General features: G+C 41.8%; 1 protein-coding gene across 1 annotated transcript in view; it reads right to left on the minus strand.

Annotated features, from left to right (window-relative positions):
• Positions 1-17,520, minus strand: part of COL23A1 (collagen type XXIII alpha 1 chain) — a 340,946-nt gene that overhangs the window by 25,236 nt on the left and 298,190 nt on the right. The window contains exons 8-17 of the mRNA XM_075068309.1: positions 13,054-13,170; positions 12,041-12,076; positions 9,326-9,352; positions 8,845-8,871; positions 7,385-7,429; positions 6,388-6,450; positions 5,382-5,426; positions 4,748-4,825; positions 2,091-2,114; positions 650-703 (exon numbers count right to left, since the gene is read on the minus strand). Coding sequence (XP_074924410.1) covers positions 650-703; positions 2,091-2,114; positions 4,748-4,825; positions 5,382-5,426; positions 6,388-6,450; positions 7,385-7,429; positions 8,845-8,871; positions 9,326-9,352; positions 12,041-12,076; positions 13,054-13,170 — 516 coding nt within the window. The remainder of the gene's footprint in view (positions 1-649; positions 704-2,090; positions 2,115-4,747; positions 4,826-5,381; positions 5,427-6,387; positions 6,451-7,384; positions 7,430-8,844; positions 8,872-9,325; positions 9,353-12,040; positions 12,077-13,053; positions 13,171-17,520) is intronic.

A 17,520-nucleotide genomic window follows, 5' to 3' on the forward strand; every position in this document is an offset into this window, starting at 1 on the left:
CTAAATATGTGTATGTGAAACACTAAGACATGGTAGGTGTGAGAACATGGCTTCCAGTAGGAGAAAACAAGTTAAAACCTAGAATTTAGGACTATCAATAGCCAAGCCCAGTGCATGCTCACAAACATTTTCTTTATCAATGGGTGTAATCCAGACTCCACTGAGTTCAATGGCAAAACTCCCATTGACTTCAGTGAGGCCTGAATTTCACCCCAATATATACAAGAATGTATATGGGCTCACTTCCAAGTACACTATAACACATTCATTCAGACAAGGCCAGCAGAAGGGTGCTGGCCCACTGATGGAGTGAAAAAAAACACCAAAAAACAAGTATACTTTTGCATCTAGGTAAAAGGCTTCTGTTGTTCAGAGAGGAGGGGAATTTAGAATGCTCTCTTCCCTGCAGACAGACTCATGAGTTAAAATACCGAGGTTCAGCCCTTGCCTGCCTCCCACCCTTTGTGATTTGGGAGACATTTCTCCAGTCTTGCTCTAAGATGTCATCACAAGGGACACATCCCACCATAGTTCCACATGGAGAACTCCCATTGATTTTGCATGAGGATCCATGTCAGGATGTGGTGAAGGGGCACTGTATATGCTGCATGCCACGAAATACTGTCTGTATAACAGAGGTCAATCCAACCTTTGGTCCTGGAGCTCCCTGAGGACCTGGAGGCCCTTGGGGTCCTGGTGGGCCCTGAAAACACAGCAAAGAAAGATGACATAAATATAACTGTCTAGAGTATCATTACTAATCCAGCACATGTTTACTTCACTCTGGAGATCAGCCATGAGCGCAGCTTCTCATATAGGCTACGTTTACAATTGGAGCCAGGGGTGTGATTCCCAGCTTGAGTTCATCATGCTGGCATGCTAAAAATGGTAGCATACTTGAGGTAGCATGGGCAGCAAGCAGTGGCATAGGCTAGCCTCCCTGAGTGGATACCCACAGAATACCCAACAAGCTGGGAATCACCCCCCCACACACACTACAAGTGTAGACATAGCCATAGATTTATAGTAAATATTTGTCTAACTTATCATAGCAGAAATGTCCATGACAAGATCAGCTAATATTAAACAGACAAGGCTGTTTCCCACAACACAGGAAATGTTAACTCAAAAAAGACTCTGTCAAATCTGGTGTAGAGGGCCATGCTAGCACTGAAATACATGTGCTTAAAAGGCACACGTTTCTAGAAATAAGTAGATCTGGTCCAAAATCTGCCTTGTTGCCTATGGGGATCTTCCTTTTTCCATCCCCTCATTACTGGCCAACCCTATGCTGGCAACACATGCAAGAGGAATGGTGCCTACCAATTCAGATGGACAGTAGACTAGATAGGCAAAATTCCCTCATCTATGGCTCAGCGTGACCATGATGTTTGAAATCAACCAGTGAATTCAACTCAACCTTACTGGTAGGTGAAACATGGAGTTCCATTATGCCACATATGACGTGATTAAAAAGAAGTAGAAACAGAAAAGCATACACGAATACTAACAGCAGGAAAACACTCTGCTAAAAGTTTGCAAGCTCATGTAAACTATTCTTACTAGAGACCCTTGCAAACCAGCAGTTTGAAAACCCTTTGATGGGGATGTATTTTGTCATTTATAAGGGATCCCTAAATGGCACCACATCAGACATCTACCCCTTCAGCTTGAAAACCAACCAGCAACATGTTGCATTATTCTGAGCTCCTAGTCCCCACTGTTGTACTTCACAAGGTTACATTTAATCACAGTTTAAAGTATTTAAACAAAACAGTTTTTAAGAGGCCTGTTCACTGAGAAGCAATGAGTGGGTAAATAGAAGAAATGACTGAGATCCCAGCTGATAAGCAGAATGGTAAAGGCAAGGTCAGTGACATTTTAATAATTTACTCCTGAGCATCTCAACATGCAGCACACACAAAACTCAACTGACTCAGAGACTGTGGTCATTTTGTTAGTAAACTAAAACTCCAAATGTTTGGTGGAAGCCTTCCAATGATCTCAGTCCACAAATTCCATTGACAACGCCACATGCTGTGCTATTCTGTCCAAGCAACCCATGCAGACATCTGGCATACAGTAATTACCATCACTTTATGTTTCCCTGCAGCCTGTTATAAAACAATTAAAATGGTTTTCAAATGTGTCTGTAATTAAATATTTATTCTACTCAGCTTCCTTAATCTTTGCTAAATGGCAGCATTAAATATGGTCTCACTCCTTTTCTTGTATAGCAAGTACAGGCCACACAATGGGGGCATAATGTTCCTTTACACGAACTTCAGGAAATTTTCCTTCTGAATACATTGTCTTATTGTTTTCATTTTATATAACTGATGGAGACAAAGGGGCAAATGGTGCCCTCCTTTACATGTACGATCTCATTATAGTCATGGGCACAGATCAGATTTGGCTCAAGTCACTTGTGTTATTTAGAGAACAAGCTACTTCAATCATGTCTAGCGGGGGGGGAGGGGCTATGCAAAATGTTTGCCGCAAATCCTGAGACTCACCTGATTCAAGGTTTTGTGGTGACTCGGAAACTTGATTTATATGTGTACATTTTTCAGGGCTTCTGGGTCATGTTTTGTCACTGCACCCAGTCCTTCCACTCCCAATCAGCACTAGGCTGATGCAGTCGTGCTGGGGCCTGCAATCCCTCTGTACTCTCAGCTCCAGTATCTTCTGGGGCTGGATGACTACTACTCCTACAGTCTCTGCTTGGTTGGGGTAAGAACACCTGATTGGTTTGCTTCCCTTAGTCCCCAAACAGGTCTTCTAGGGACAAATGTGCCCACTTCCCTCTGCATTTCCTCTCCTCCACCTGCAGCATTTGAGCAGGAAAACCTCTTGTTCCTACTGTTGTGACTGCCTTAGCCTGGAGCCTTAGCTAATACTAGTCTAATTGGTCTAGATAATACTTAGTCCTGCCATGAGTGCAGGGGACTGGACAAGATGACCTCTCAAGTCCCTGCTGTAGTAAGTGAAGGCCCTGATAAATGCCCAGTATGAGGCCTGAGGCCTGAACTAAAGTAATGGTCAAGGCTTAGCTAAAAAGCAAAGTCAAGCTGTGAGCTGAAGGCCGGCTCGGTTCACAGAAGCTGGCAAGGAAAGGTGAATATAAACATATATTCACCTAGCATACCAAAGTATAAACATGGTACCAGAACACTTTATACTGGAACATTCCACAGATAAGAAAGAACAGGCCGACCCACCCCAATGACAGGGGCAAAAGGGTAAAATGATGGATAGAGTTGTTTTGATCAAACCAAGTTGTACAAGGTCAGAGGCGGCACCTTACTGCGTAAAGGGGTTGCACCTCAATACATCAGGAGTGATGTGTAACTTGTTTGTACCTGTGTATAAGAATGTATCCCTGGGGCGGTGTCTGGGTCCGGCTGAGGGGGCAGTGGAAAGTCCCGCCACTGACTGAGCCGAGTCCATTGTCAAGAGGCACTTTCTTGTAGCATGCCCTGAGTTATGCTAAGAAACCTACAGGGAACTGCAATCGTGTCCATAAGGCAATAAACCTGGCCGACGCACCTTGCATCTTACAAGACTCTGTGGTCGTTGGGGGTTCTCGTCGGAGCTGCTGCATCACCTATCTGCAGAGCTGGGGCAGCACACGGGGCGAGCACACGCACGCAGCCGAATGATACCAACAAGACGACAGCAGAGCACCACACCGGTAACATCTGACAACACCTCTGACAACACCTGCGATTCTATGATACCACAGGCTACACCTCCATGCTTAACAGTGAACAGAATGGCATCTGACTTCAAACCCGCTCACAGTGACTCAGTGTGTTCATTCATCTTAGCCCATATCGTAAACATCAGCAAATCAGGCTGAGGTAGTCTGTGCTGTTTCTGTACATCTAACCAAGTCCTCTCTAATGCACACATCAGTGTGGTGTTTGAACACTCCAAACTCCTAGGAACTCACCTGATGCCCTCTGTCCTCTCACTCAGCCCTCCTTCCAGGCCACCCTTGCTCCTTAAGTGTCCTCCTGGGTCAGGAGGAAGCATTGGCCTATCAGCTCCCCATTTCTTCCTAGAGACTGGGGGGATCTCTCCACAATTTCCCCACATCTCTGGGGGCACTGTGTGGTCATTCCTACAAAGCAGTGATTTGGGTGTGGCTATATGGTTTAGGCAACTATGTCCACTGTTTAGGCTCCTGTTCCCTTCTTCTATCTTCTGGAGAGTGTGATGACTCCCCCACTTCCAGTAGAGCAATGAAAACAAGGAAAACACTTCTGCTCCCACTGCCAGCCAGCTCTACTCTGTTGAGATTTTAAGAAGCCTCATAATCCTTAGCACAGGGATTCCCTAGCAATACACACTACCGGTTATGGGGCATCTTGGCTTTTCGGTCTCTTTCCCAGCAGCCATGCTAATGATTATGGGTCTTCTCTCAGGCCCAGATCTATGGTGACCAGTGGGGAAGGAGTAGCTTGAGGAAAGAGAGGGTCCTGTGTGGCCAACGTGAGGTTCAACCTTCCTAGTTATCCTTGCAATTCCTGCTCAACAATCTGTAAGGTCCCGATCACTGCATCAACCAAACCCTGCAGGGTGAACGAACTTCCCCAAGCTACTCTAGCATATGTCTCAGGATCAGCGCTCTCTCAGATTCATTGGATTTCAATTGATGCAGTAATCTCAGCTGGTTAATTCAATTGCAATTAAGAACAGGAGCACACAACAAATTATCATCATCATCTTATTGCAGAGATACCTTGAGTGCATCCAGGATTCTGCCATCATAGTCAATTATTACAGTATCTCCCTGTTCCCCCTTCAGGCCAGGTGGACCCTGGAGACAAAGGCAAATTGCAAACTTTGTGATAACAACTGTGGTGTTAACTCCTGAAAAGTGAGCAGCATGAAAACAACAGCTAGAACAGGGTTAAGTACTATTTTGGCCCCTAGATACTTTTTAATTTGTCTCCATATAAATATTACACATGCAATCGATACCAAGAATGTAGCTATATAGAGCAAATTCTGAAAGGACCTGGAAGGCAGAATGTAATTACCTAAGTTGAAATTTGACTGGCACAGTATCATTCCTATGAAAAAAAGCCATGGGATCTTTCAGTGACAGCAAGCGGTCAGCACCTCTCTGAGGTAAATAGTAAAACTGGATGCAACTTAACTGACTTCACGGGAGCTATCTGCATTAATTTGGCTCAATATCTCTATGGTGATTTATTTTAATATGCTCCATCTTCCTTATTGTTCTTATACAGTACTGAACCCTTCAACTATATAGCAATAGATGACAGACAGAGTTGGATGGAGGAAACTGACCCATGTTAAGGAGAATACAAGCATCTAAATTAGTGAGGCAAAACCAAACACTCATATACCCTTGGTCCGATGGGTCCATCTCCTCCTTTCTCACCAGGATTACCCTGAAAATGAACATCACGTTTATTATTCAGAAATAATAAAGTCAGAAGTATTATGAAAAAAGTCATTTGCTGCGTGATCGTCAAATACTTATTTTAGGTAAAAGTATAGTCTCAATAAGAAGCTTCAACTGGTCAAGGACTAATGGATTTTAGATATTTAGAAGCATATGCCTTGCTAAAATAACCTTAAAATAATCTAGCTGGCAACAAAAGAAGCCCAGCCTGATCAGATATAAGACAGCAAAACCATTTATACAGATTTGATCTCTCACTTAAATATATTTACGAGTCACAAAGTGATGCCGTTTCAATAGCTAAGCATTTAAACCTGAAAGTAAAACGTTCCTAATAGAGTGATACCAGCTTGAAGCAGAAGCAGCAGCATGCACAAAGCAGCACTGCTGCTATGGATTTAGAAGTAGAATGGCTAAGGGTGGTCTCCAAGTTTTGCATAGTTTCATGCATGACAGAAGCATGACTGCTCTGAGCATAAACATACTTGGACGCAGATTCCATTAAAGCAAAATCAGCTGTGGAGGAACAGCTGATCATGAAGGGTGGACATGTTATGCTGTCATTGCTCAATTCAGCTAGGTCATGTTGGTGCATTTCTTTTCAGTTGTGAAAAAAAAGTAAAATTGAGACACACACTAACACTAGCTATGTAGAATGGATATAGTACTAATCAACACATGCGAAGCAGAGGACAGAACCTACAGATTTCTTGCAAGACAATGCAGCCAAAAATGTCAGCAAGTGGTGATTCTGGAACTCTATTCTCAGTCTCAACCCACCATGGAAAGGTAAAATGCTAGTGAAAGTTTACAGGCTATGTTTTATTTTTTGCCATTTTAATGTAATTTTTAGAAAACAAATGTTTAAAACTCTTGTTAAACTGAAACCCACTGCCTCAATACTGTTGTGACCAACTTCCAGCTTAATGAACCTGTCTTTTATTTACCTTTGATCCTGGCAATCCATCTATTCCTTTCTCTCCTTTGGGACCTGTGCTTCCTTGTTCTCCCTGAAAATAAGATAATTCACACTGAACCTTACCAGGTATGAACTTTGAAGCCAAAACATCTTAAGTCTAACTTGATAGGACAGAAAGCAATTTTCTTAAGATTACAGTACTTTTGCCTTATCTTAAACTTCTACACAGATGCCGGAATGATCAAAGCTTTGCTTTTATTCTAAAATGTCTTCAAGTGCTGCCCGTGCCCAAAAGGGAATTTGAAAACTAAAATGAAGCTTTCAGGCTTTCAAACACAGTAGTGGAGGACATGTTCACCAGCAAACCTAGTCCCAAAATGGCAGCCACCATGAACATGTGGGCCCTGCAATGGGAGACTTCCATGGAACTGAGTCTGCTACACTTTTGAAGTGAACTTATTATAAGGACCACGTACATCTTGAATTTCCAGGCCAGGGAAATTCCCACTGGCTTTGCTTGATTCAGTTCTGCAAGATCAGGTTCTAAATGATGACTTGTAGCGTATGTCTGCACCATAATTCCAAGTGTCATTTAATTAATTTAATAATCTGAGTTATGACTTGCAGGGTTAGCCTGGGCTGAAGCTTGTGCTGCTGCAGCTTCGCTGCTCAGGTACCCAAACTAGCTAGATTAAAGTGCAGGCAAGGCCCCAAAAGCTGCAAATACGCCCCTCGATGGCAGTATAGACAAACCCTGTGTTATCATTTAGTTAGGGACTGTCAACACTTTCAAGTCAACAGATAACAAATGACAAGTGAAAATATTTTAATTGGCATTAATACCCTAGGTGTATATATTACACGTCTATTGTTCCTCTCTTTGTTCTTTTTAGTTTTAGATCAAAAGTGTCTACTTATGGCTCTCTGCTTTAGGAGCAATCTGCATTGACTGCGATATCTGGCCAGTAACGGTACCAGATGGTAAAAATAGCCACCAGGCAGACCGACATAGAGCTGAAATTTACCTTAGGCCCTTGAAGCCCTGGCTGTCCTGGGGTCCCATCATCACCCTTGTAAAATAAAAATATACACAGTGTCTCTATCAAACCGTGACAATACACAGGGGGCAATATGCCAGCCAATGTTACTATTGAGTAAGAGCTCAATTATACTTATCACCATAACTCTGATGTGCTCATGGGATAGGGCCAGATTTACAGGGTTTTTAGATGCCAATTGGGATTTACATAAGAGCCTAAGCCGGTTAAGTGCCAAACTCTGATTGGAAGTCAACAGGCCTTTGCAAATCTGGCCCATAATTTACATGAAGATTCTGCCTGGGTTTTGGAAATTGAATGCATTATATTCACTAAGAATTCTAAGTTGTCAAAAAGGAGATTCACAGGTTTAGCTAATCATTTACTTTCATTGTTACATTTAAATTAAAGATTGTTCATGACTAGAGAATGACAGAGTTTAACCCTTATGTACTGAAGATTCGGAGCCAAATTCTCCCCAGAAACACAGAAGCCCTTGATTGCCTTAAGGGGAGTAAGGATGGAATAAGGCATGAGCCTTTTGGAGTTTTGGTTTCATTTCTCTGGGAGCCATTGATATAGAACAGACTTGGGCATCGATATAAAAACTGGATAGGCAGGATTGCTCATGCAAGGCTCCCTCGTCTTCAGTGGGCTACTCAGAGCAACAGCTTGTCCTCCTCGATGAAAGGCCAGTCTCCTGTAGAAGAGCAGACAGTGTGTATGTGTAAGCTGCTCTCCTTCCTTGCCAGAGAGTATGCTTTCTCCAAACACAGAGACTATGTCCAGTGGGCTCTGCTCCTCAGAGTATAGGGATGTCTTTGTTTGGTCGGTCCTATGAGAGATTCAGACTGACCAATGCTGGCCTGCTGGAGAGCAGCAGTTTCAAAACATTTTTATTTTCAATTAATTCAGCAAAAGGGCTCACACCTTCAGCCTTGTGTGGCATTTTGGCTGTTTTATTCTTTGTTAGGATTACCATAAGTCTGTATTTTCTTGGACATATCCAGCTTTTTAGTTCTTAAATCGCTGTCTGGGAGGAATTTTTAAATATCTAAAAACATCCAGGAAAATAAGGACATATGGCCCTAAGTACAAAGTCCCAGGGCTGGCGGTGCTTCCTGGGGCAGCTCCCGGCGCAATGTGGGTGACCCCTAGGCACAGAGGTGGACGAGGTCTCCGCGTGCTGCACTGGCTCCCTCCTGCCCAATCAGAGCTGCAGGGGCGGGGCTTGCAGGCACCAGCAGAGAGCCCTGTAATGGGGCTAACGTAATTACTGCTTCTGGGCTGATCATCATAATCCTGAAGAATATAAAGTGTGAATCAGTGCAACCAACCATGACTAGGGCCTGGTCAACCTTGTTTCTGCAAATGGTTCATGAAGCATTTTGTGTGGTGATGAACACTTTTTTTTTTTTTTTTTTTTGAAAGAAGAATCACTATCTTACCTTTCTCCCTGGAAAACCAGGCTCACCCTTCAAAAACAAAAAAACAAAGGAAGGGAAATAAGAGTGAGATACCATGAAATATAGTAATGAGTCATATTCATTTTTTAAATTATCAGTTGAAGTAGAAATTTTGTTCTGCTATTGATGTTCATTATCTTCTCCTGAAATGCCCAAAAAATCCAGTGTGCCTACAGTACGCTAAAATTAAAAAAGCAAATTTCCCCCTCCTCATTCTAAATTTCATTGTTTTACTTCTCTTAACAATTAGGATACTTTCTGTCCAGAAGATGCAACAACAAATTAACTTTTCAGTTTCCAGGTAATGGCCAATATGATTCCCTGGAATTCTTAGATGCAATTGATGAAGAGAAGATTACATCAAACTGAAAAAATGTGTGCAACCCTACCCAGGCATGTAGAAGCATTCTGAAGATTCTTGCCTTGTTAAAATTAGACGTATAATAAACTATTTACCACCTACCTTTAGCCCCGAAGGTCCCCTTACACCCTGTTAAAAGTAAAATTTATCAGTATATTTATTTGGAAATTAAAGCATAACAGGATTTAAAAATATACAGCTATAAATGTTTACAGCTCTGTAGAAAATGGCAAGAATGCCTATGTCTGTTTTCATTATGTATGAACATTACTACAGACAAACATTCTCAGTATCAATGCACTTTACCCCACAAATAATAAAGAAAATGCTCTCTAAAGATTTATATTTTATGTATAAAAAATGTCCCATAAATTGTTTTGGAACCTGACTCAGTACCATAACTCCATGCTAGACCTTCGCATAGGATAAATAATTGAAATGTTACAGGTGGACTTGTAGAGCTTGGTTATGTGGGCTATTTTATATTCCATAGTGGGGCTCAAAAATATGGTCAATGGAGGTTGTCCACAACATCAATGCTTTCCAAAAATCTGCTGATGGGGAAGCAGGAGATTGGTTAGTAAAGCAGCATTAGAGTAGTTTGTAAATACAGCCGTTTATGAGATAATATAGACTAGATTCCAGGCGCTGGGGCGAATTCATCCCTGACATAAACAGGCACAACTCCCATGATCCATTTTCACATTGTGAGTCAGCAACACCAGTTATTTAGAGTGGGTTTCAGGATCTTAACGGACAGGTTTCCAAGAGGCTATCCTGTGCAAGGAAGGGGAGAATGGTCCAAAGGGTGTTAGAACAACTGAACCTAGCTGGGAACGAAGTCCCTTCATGCCATGGTTTGAGATGAATTTAGAGCTGTTTGAGTCATTGTAACAGGTGGAAATGAACTACCATCACCACAGAATCATACAAATGTCAGGCTGGAAGGGACCTCAAGAGCTCCCTGCTCTGAGGCAGGACCAAGTAAACCTAGATCATCCTTGACAGGTGTTTGTCTAACCTGTTCTTAAAAACTCCCATGATGAGGATTCTACAATGTCCCTTGGAAGCCTATTCCAGAGTTAAATTACTGTTATAGTTAGAAAACTTTTCTGAATATCTAGACTGAATCTCCTTTGCTACAGATTAAGCCAGTTATTTCTTGTCCTACCTTCAGTAGACATGGAGAACAATTGATCCCCATCCTCTTTATAACAGCCCTTAATGCATCTGAAGTGTTATCAGGTCCCCCCTCAGTCTTCTTTTCTCAAGACAAAACATGCCCAGTTTAAAAAAAAATTCTTCAGGTTTTTTAAAACCTTTTATCAATTTTGTTGCTCTCCTCTCCACTATCTCCAATTTGTCCACATCTTTCCCAAAATGTGGTGCCTAGAACTGGACACAGTGCTCCAACTGAGGTCTCACCAGTGCTAATAGAGCAAGACAATTATTACTTCCCATGTCTTACATACAACACTCCTGTTAACACACCCCAGAATATTAGCCTTTTTCACAACTGCATTCCATTGTTGACTCAATTTGTTATTCACTAAAATCCTCCAGATTCTTTTCCACAGTACTACCACCTAGCTAGTGTTTCCCCATTTTGTAGTTGTACACGACCTTACCCACTCCACTGTGGGTGATACCTATTCTAAACCAAACATATCCAAGTAGATTCGGCAAAGATCTTGCAGCACCCTCTAGGATGGTCCCCTGGGGCTATCTTTTCCTGTATCTTCAGGAGGCCCTCTCTCTCTTCCATCTCTTCTTTGTCTGTTGACAATAAATTCTTTACAGTCTTCACTGTGATTTCTCTACTTTTTCTCCTGCTTCTACTTGGAATACCCAGCATAATTTTTTTGTATGGTTCTTTGCCCAACTTTCAGATACTCCAGTGCCTTGCTGAGTGATCTTGCTTGTTGTTGCATATGACAAAGTAGGTAATCCACAGTGTAAAATAAAAAACAAAAACCTAATATTTTTTAATGCTGCAAAGGTGTAATACTTCATGGCCTTCCACATGGTTCAATGCTCAGAACTTTTTCTTCTCTCAACCTTCTTTTCTTGGTTTGAGGAAGGTGTAGGAAAACAAGTGAAAATAATCCACATTTACCAACAGTGTCCCTTAAGAATTAACCCTTCCCTGAAAAATATAAACTTTGTCCTAGGGGAAGTGGATGGCACCAATGAAACATCATCTGTCAGCCAGATTCTGTTCCCAATTTTCACAGTTCGATCCTTGTGAAACTCATCTTGGCATCGTAGCTGCAATGACGCTGGTAAGTAGCATCAATAACGTTTTCACCAATTAAAAAAAATCTCAGTGGAAATAAAAACTACCCCAAAATTCACAAAAGGCCTTCCTTGACTAATTAGAATCCAAATTTTGGAAGTGTGGGACATCACAGAGGAGGCAGGGGTAGGGAAAGGGGGGCCAAAGGAACTTTATGGAAGAGCTATAGAAAGAGAGACTCACCTCTTTTCTTTATGGTGATGCAGGGTCTTATGGTGCATCTGAGAGGGCTGAAGTATCAAGGCAGTATCTGATTGCTTCAGTTTCCTGTACAACTTTCTAAGCTCAACAATTGTCCATCTCTGGTTGTGTGTAGCTTAGCATAATAGCGCTGTACTTTTTAATTAGCAAGCAATGGCACAAACAAAATAAATTTGCTCTATGTGGTTATAGAGAGGAGTAAATAGGACACCCAAGCCAAAAACTACATGCACTTCTGAGCTAGGCAAACAGTCCACACCAGTGAAGCATAATTAATCCATTAGTGCTGACACTAACACAGAAGGAAGAATATTACTAACCATCACTCCAGCTTCCCCCGGCTCTCCTTTTAAGCCCTGGGGAAAGAAGTTAATCAAGTCAGTGAAGTTGATTACAGATATTTGCACCAAAACCCTTCATCCTCCAAAAAGTTAAAAAATAATTACTGAGAGGTTCATTGATTTTACATTCTGATTTTTTTAAAATGAATTACCAGTGAGTTGGAGATTTTCAATGGGATGGGTGAAGGTTACGCATCAGGAAGGAAATAAACTTTGCTTTTTTATAGATTTTAAAAGATATTCCGATTTCTGATTTTCTGCTCAGAATACTACACAATCTCCCTCCCCTCTCACCTCCCATCTTTAGCCCACAACTTTTCTGGGATAATTTATTTATTTATTTATTAATTATTGTGAAGCTACCATTTCTCTAATGACCAGACAGTTATAGAGAATTAAAGACATTTGTCAGGTTGCATCCAGAGGAATCACTAGAAGCAGCTCTGAGGTCACCTATGGTGACTATTCTCCTCCAGCTGTGATAAGGAAAGAGAAACTCAAACTTTGTGGGCTAAATCCTGCCCTCTGCTAAAAGCCTAGCAGTGGTGAGCACTGCTAATAACCAGAGCCAATGTGCTGGCACCATGCAGGATTGGCTCTGTGGGCAGGCAGCCATGCTGCAAGGTAGGGTACACACTTTTGGTCTCTTTAAAGAGAAACACACATCCCCTGCTAGCAAGTGCTGGAGACCATGGGGCCTAGTCAGACACCCCAGCTGCCAGACCTGGCCTCCTGGCAGCCACAGTTTATTTACCTATGTCATAGCTCCTTTTCCTAATGATCTCAAGTGCTAGGTGAGAATCCTATCCTGATGCAGCATCATAGGATGGGGACAGGCTCCTAATATCCCCTTCCCCTACTAGTACCGCCACATGGCCCAGACAGGCATGGCCCTGTGCCAGGTGGCTCCAAGATGAAGTACACTGTGGGCATTCTTAGAGAGCACCCATTCTGTTTTACAATGTGAATATTCTGTATTTATCATTCCTTACAGGGAGGCCTTGTGGTCCCCTGGGGCCATCTTTTCCTGTATCTCCAGGGGGACCCCTTGCACCTGGTGGTCCTGGGAGACCTGGCGGGCCAGCAGCTCCATCTTGACCTTGATCACCCTGTAGGAAGTTCAGACAAACATTGTGATGTGAAAAAGACCCCAGTGCTAACGGCAAACTAACTACACTGAGTAGGAGAGAAACCAGCAGGGGGCATGCCAGGGTGATCTGTCTTTCTGATAGCACCACCAAAATTGTTTGAATGGCATGTCCCATGGTGATGGTTAAGATTTGAAGACAGCCAGTTATGGTGCATGTGCGCACATGTGGGCGAAGGGAGCTCTTCCACGTGGATCATGGATTACATTTCACCCTAGCTTTAATGCATGGTGACAATAAAGCAAATTTGACTGGATGATTTTTTAAGGTGAATGCCCTGGATTCAGCCTTATAGTAAAGGATTACAGCATACTGGAAGAATAGTCCCAAACACTGCATGGGGACACTGCATGGGTTGGGTGAATTTACTGTAGGCTACTGAAAGGTTTTGTTTGGTTAAATAAGAGATAGCTGAGAGAACCTGTGAAAAGACTCAGATTCCTCTGAAGTCCGCAAGAGCACCATGGCATGCAGGGGTGTGTTTAATTAGAAGACTACAGCTGTAGGTCAAAATTCTCTGTTCAGATCTGCCAAGCAGTTCTCATTTCTGCTATATGCACAAATCTGATGGTTTATGCACATACCCCAGAGAAGTTTGCCCCGTAAAGATTCATTGGCATGCAGAGTACCTTTTAGCTCTGTGGCTGACCAACTAAGTTAAATAATTGGGATCATGGCCAAGATTTTCAAAACTGGGTGTCTAATTTAGGCTCCATAGTTAGGCACCTGAATAACATGATTTTCAAAAGTGCTGAGTACTCAGCACCTCCCTTTGACCTGACCCATATTTTTCCAAAGACTATCCCGGTGGAGTTTAACACTGAATGTCTCAATCATGTAGTCCCTATTCAGACATAACTCCCAACGGGCCATTAAGGCCTTTTTTTCAGTTTTTACTGATCTCTTATTCCGGGTTTTGACCCACAGCTTCCAGCAGGAGTTTTGTCTGAGTAAGTTTTGCAGGACTTGGCCTCATAGCAAATATGAGCATAGAAAACACTAGTTAAACATTAATAGCTGAATATTAAATCACATACTTGATATCATGTCTACTTACCATTTAGTAGATAATAAAGGAATCAAAACATATTTAATGACATCCCTCTAGTACAGTGATTCTCAACTTATTTATCACTGTGGGCCGCATCCAATAGTACCTTATGGCCCTGAGGATGTCACATGGGCCGCAGCTCTGTGCTGATTGGGCCACAAGCAGCCACAGGTTGAGAACCATTGCTCTAGTACGACTGAAGTGTAATGACATTAAAATGCTCCACTTGCACCATACTTTGCCAGTAGATAAAGAAAAGATGAGTCTACGTCTCTACTTGCAATTTTAACACTAAAGAATTTAGTAGTGTACATTTGTTTCAGTTAAACAGCCAGAAAAGCTTGCTCAGAAGGTAGAGCACACCTGATCTCAGAATGAATTTCACTACTCAGATTACCAGCTACTGATCCCCTGGTGAACTCCAATAGCCCAGCCTTTAGGATGCAAGCTGATTGTTCTGACATGTGGAGTTAACTGTAAAAATCCTGATGAAAAGGCTAGATCATAACTCTTAACAGCATCTGGACAGGATACCAATCTGAACAACACAGGAACACAATCATGTTTAATATGGTCCACCCACAAATCAGGGACCAGGGTGGGATTTTCAGAAGTGCCTATGTGAATTGGGAGCACAAATCCTATTGCCATTCAATGTGATTCACTCTCCTAAATCACTCAGAGACTTGAAAATTCCACTGCAAATCCTGAAGACTCTACCCAATTTTGTCTCAGCCAGGAAATCTCCCATTGAATTTTGCCTAAGTAAAAATTCAAGTTAGGACTTGTGGATTTGGACTGATCTACTTCATTGTGTGATTACTCCTATTATTTATATGGTACAAGTACAGCATATAGAACTATCCTTATCCCCTCCTCCCCCCGTGACCCTCACAAAGAGCCAGACCCTCAAGGCCTGAGTTTTCACTCCTAGGCAGAACTCCCACTACGTTCACATGGAATTTTGGTTGAGTTAAAAACTGAGCAGGACTCTCAGGATTTGGCTCATCGTATTTATGACTTACAATGGTAATAAGGTGCTATTAGGTAATAAGGAAACAAATTCAGAAAGAAGCACAGCAAGCCAGAAGACGTAGATTCATCACATCTACCTTAAGGATTCGTCGGCTAAAGACATGCTGGTCATTAGAGAGAAATCCATGATTGAGGCGAGGAAAAACCATCTAGCCAGGTGACCGAGACGTGGAGCGTGAAAGATCAAGAAGTCAAGACAAAGGTTACAGCATGGGAGTGGTTTTTAAAAGGTTCAGTTAATATTATCTAACAAAGTAACTTCACCAAGGAATAAAGAAATGACACTGGAGGAAATAACCAAGAAAGAGAAATAGTGAGAGTTTAAAGTCATTGATTCAATTGGAGGCTTTGTAAACAGCAAACACACACATGAGAGCAAAGTCTTTTCATTAGCTTAATGCAGAGGAGGGAATTCAGAGCTGGCAGGGTGCAGAAGATTCCCACATGTCAGAGTTTCACTATGCAACAAATACATATTCCAACAACACACAATGGAAGATATAGCCCACGGGAAGATACCCCCCGATCTCAAGATAGCAAATATATTTCCTCAGTAGATATAATGAATATTAATTCATTCATCTGCCCCCAACTCGCTAATAAATCTCACAAATGTACTGGATGAAAAACAATCTAATCAAGTAAATGTCACCATTCATTGCTGCTTTTTTTAAGCTGGCATATGTATCTATCTATAGAGAAGTGCAAAAGAGATTTAATTTCTGAAGAGATAAGATGGGTGAGGTAATATCTTTTATTGGACTAACTACTGTTGGTGAAAGAGCCAAGTTTTGATCTCCACAGAAGTTGGTCCAATAAAAGATATTACCTCACCCACCTTCTCTCTGATATCCTGGGCCAAACACAGCTAAAATAATGCTGCAAACATTTCATTTCTTAAGAGCGCTCTTTTTTTTAGATTCAAGTGCATGAAACTTTAAGTCAAAATATTGTGAGCTGAATGTAGTTATATATGCAGATGTGTATTCTAACTTTCTAACGGCAATTTGAGTTTGGCAAATGCAAATCACCTAGTTTTCCTTTCTTGAGAGAAGAGCAAGGGATACTATTCTAACTTCCATCTCAACGACACTGTGGGAACATTTTTGTCAGCTTAACCATGCAGCCTGTTGCTTGCCAGTGTCTGTTTCTATAATTTCCCAAGGCACCAGAGGGATATAACACACATTATCAATAACATCTTTCTTCAAGGAGCACTGACAATGCTGCGGACAAGTGCTGAACACTTAACTGAAGGTGAAAGTGCTTGGTTATTGGCAGCTGAGTGCGTATGAGATGGAGTTGCACACTTCTTGACACCTTCATGACATGTCCAGATGATAACTCCTGTCTCCTAAACTGCTAAGCCAATATGATGTCAATTAAGCTATCATCAACCAGGCTATTACCTCCTGACAGGGAAGCGGCTTAGTAATTTTTGGCAAAGCTTTCAACTTTTCCTTTAACTTTCCCTTAACCTGACGTCCTCCAATGACTCCCACCATAGTAAGTTTTGCCCAGCTACTAGGAAGTCTATTACTTGGGCCAGTCAGTAATGCACACACAAAAAGCATAATGTTTTCTCCTTTCCAAGAACAACGCACATCTCTCTGGCCACACACAACATACCTCTACTGGCTCAAATATTCCCAAGTCCATCACTCACTTGAGTGTAAGTTACTTGTCTACACATGTGTATTGTCAGAGAAAATGAGATCATAGGATGTGGAACAATTTATAAATCTAGAGTGGATAAAATGGGGGCTTGAGTAGAGAGAATAACCATACCTTTGGGAAATAGAACTGCATATTTAAATGGTGGGTAATAAATTCCCTATGGTAACATCTGGCTGAGGCCAGTTCATCTCTCACAATATAATGCTGGGGTCCAACATGAGATGAATATCTACTGTTCATCTCTCTCAGTAAATAAATTAAAGAAAAGTTCACAGCTAAAGTTACTGATCCTGAAAAGACTTATGCGTACGAGTAGCACTACTAAGGCTAGTTACTTGCACATGTAAGTGTTTGCAGAATTGGCCACTCAGTTCTCAAAAATAAGCACATAATACCTCCTGTATAAGGTAACTACGTGAGCAAGAGTTACATCCATTTATGCAATTACCTGTTTGGGGCACGCATTTTACATAGGTGCCAGTTATAGAAAATTAAGCCCTCATAAAGGTTATTACACCCAAGAACAGAAATAGAGTGCACAGCAATGA

Source organism: Chelonoidis abingdonii, chromosome 7, assembly GCF_003597395.2.
Source record: "Chelonoidis abingdonii isolate Lonesome George chromosome 7, CheloAbing_2.0, whole genome shotgun sequence".
NCBI classification, from domain to species: domain Eukaryota; kingdom Metazoa; phylum Chordata; order Testudines; family Testudinidae; genus Chelonoidis; species Chelonoidis abingdonii.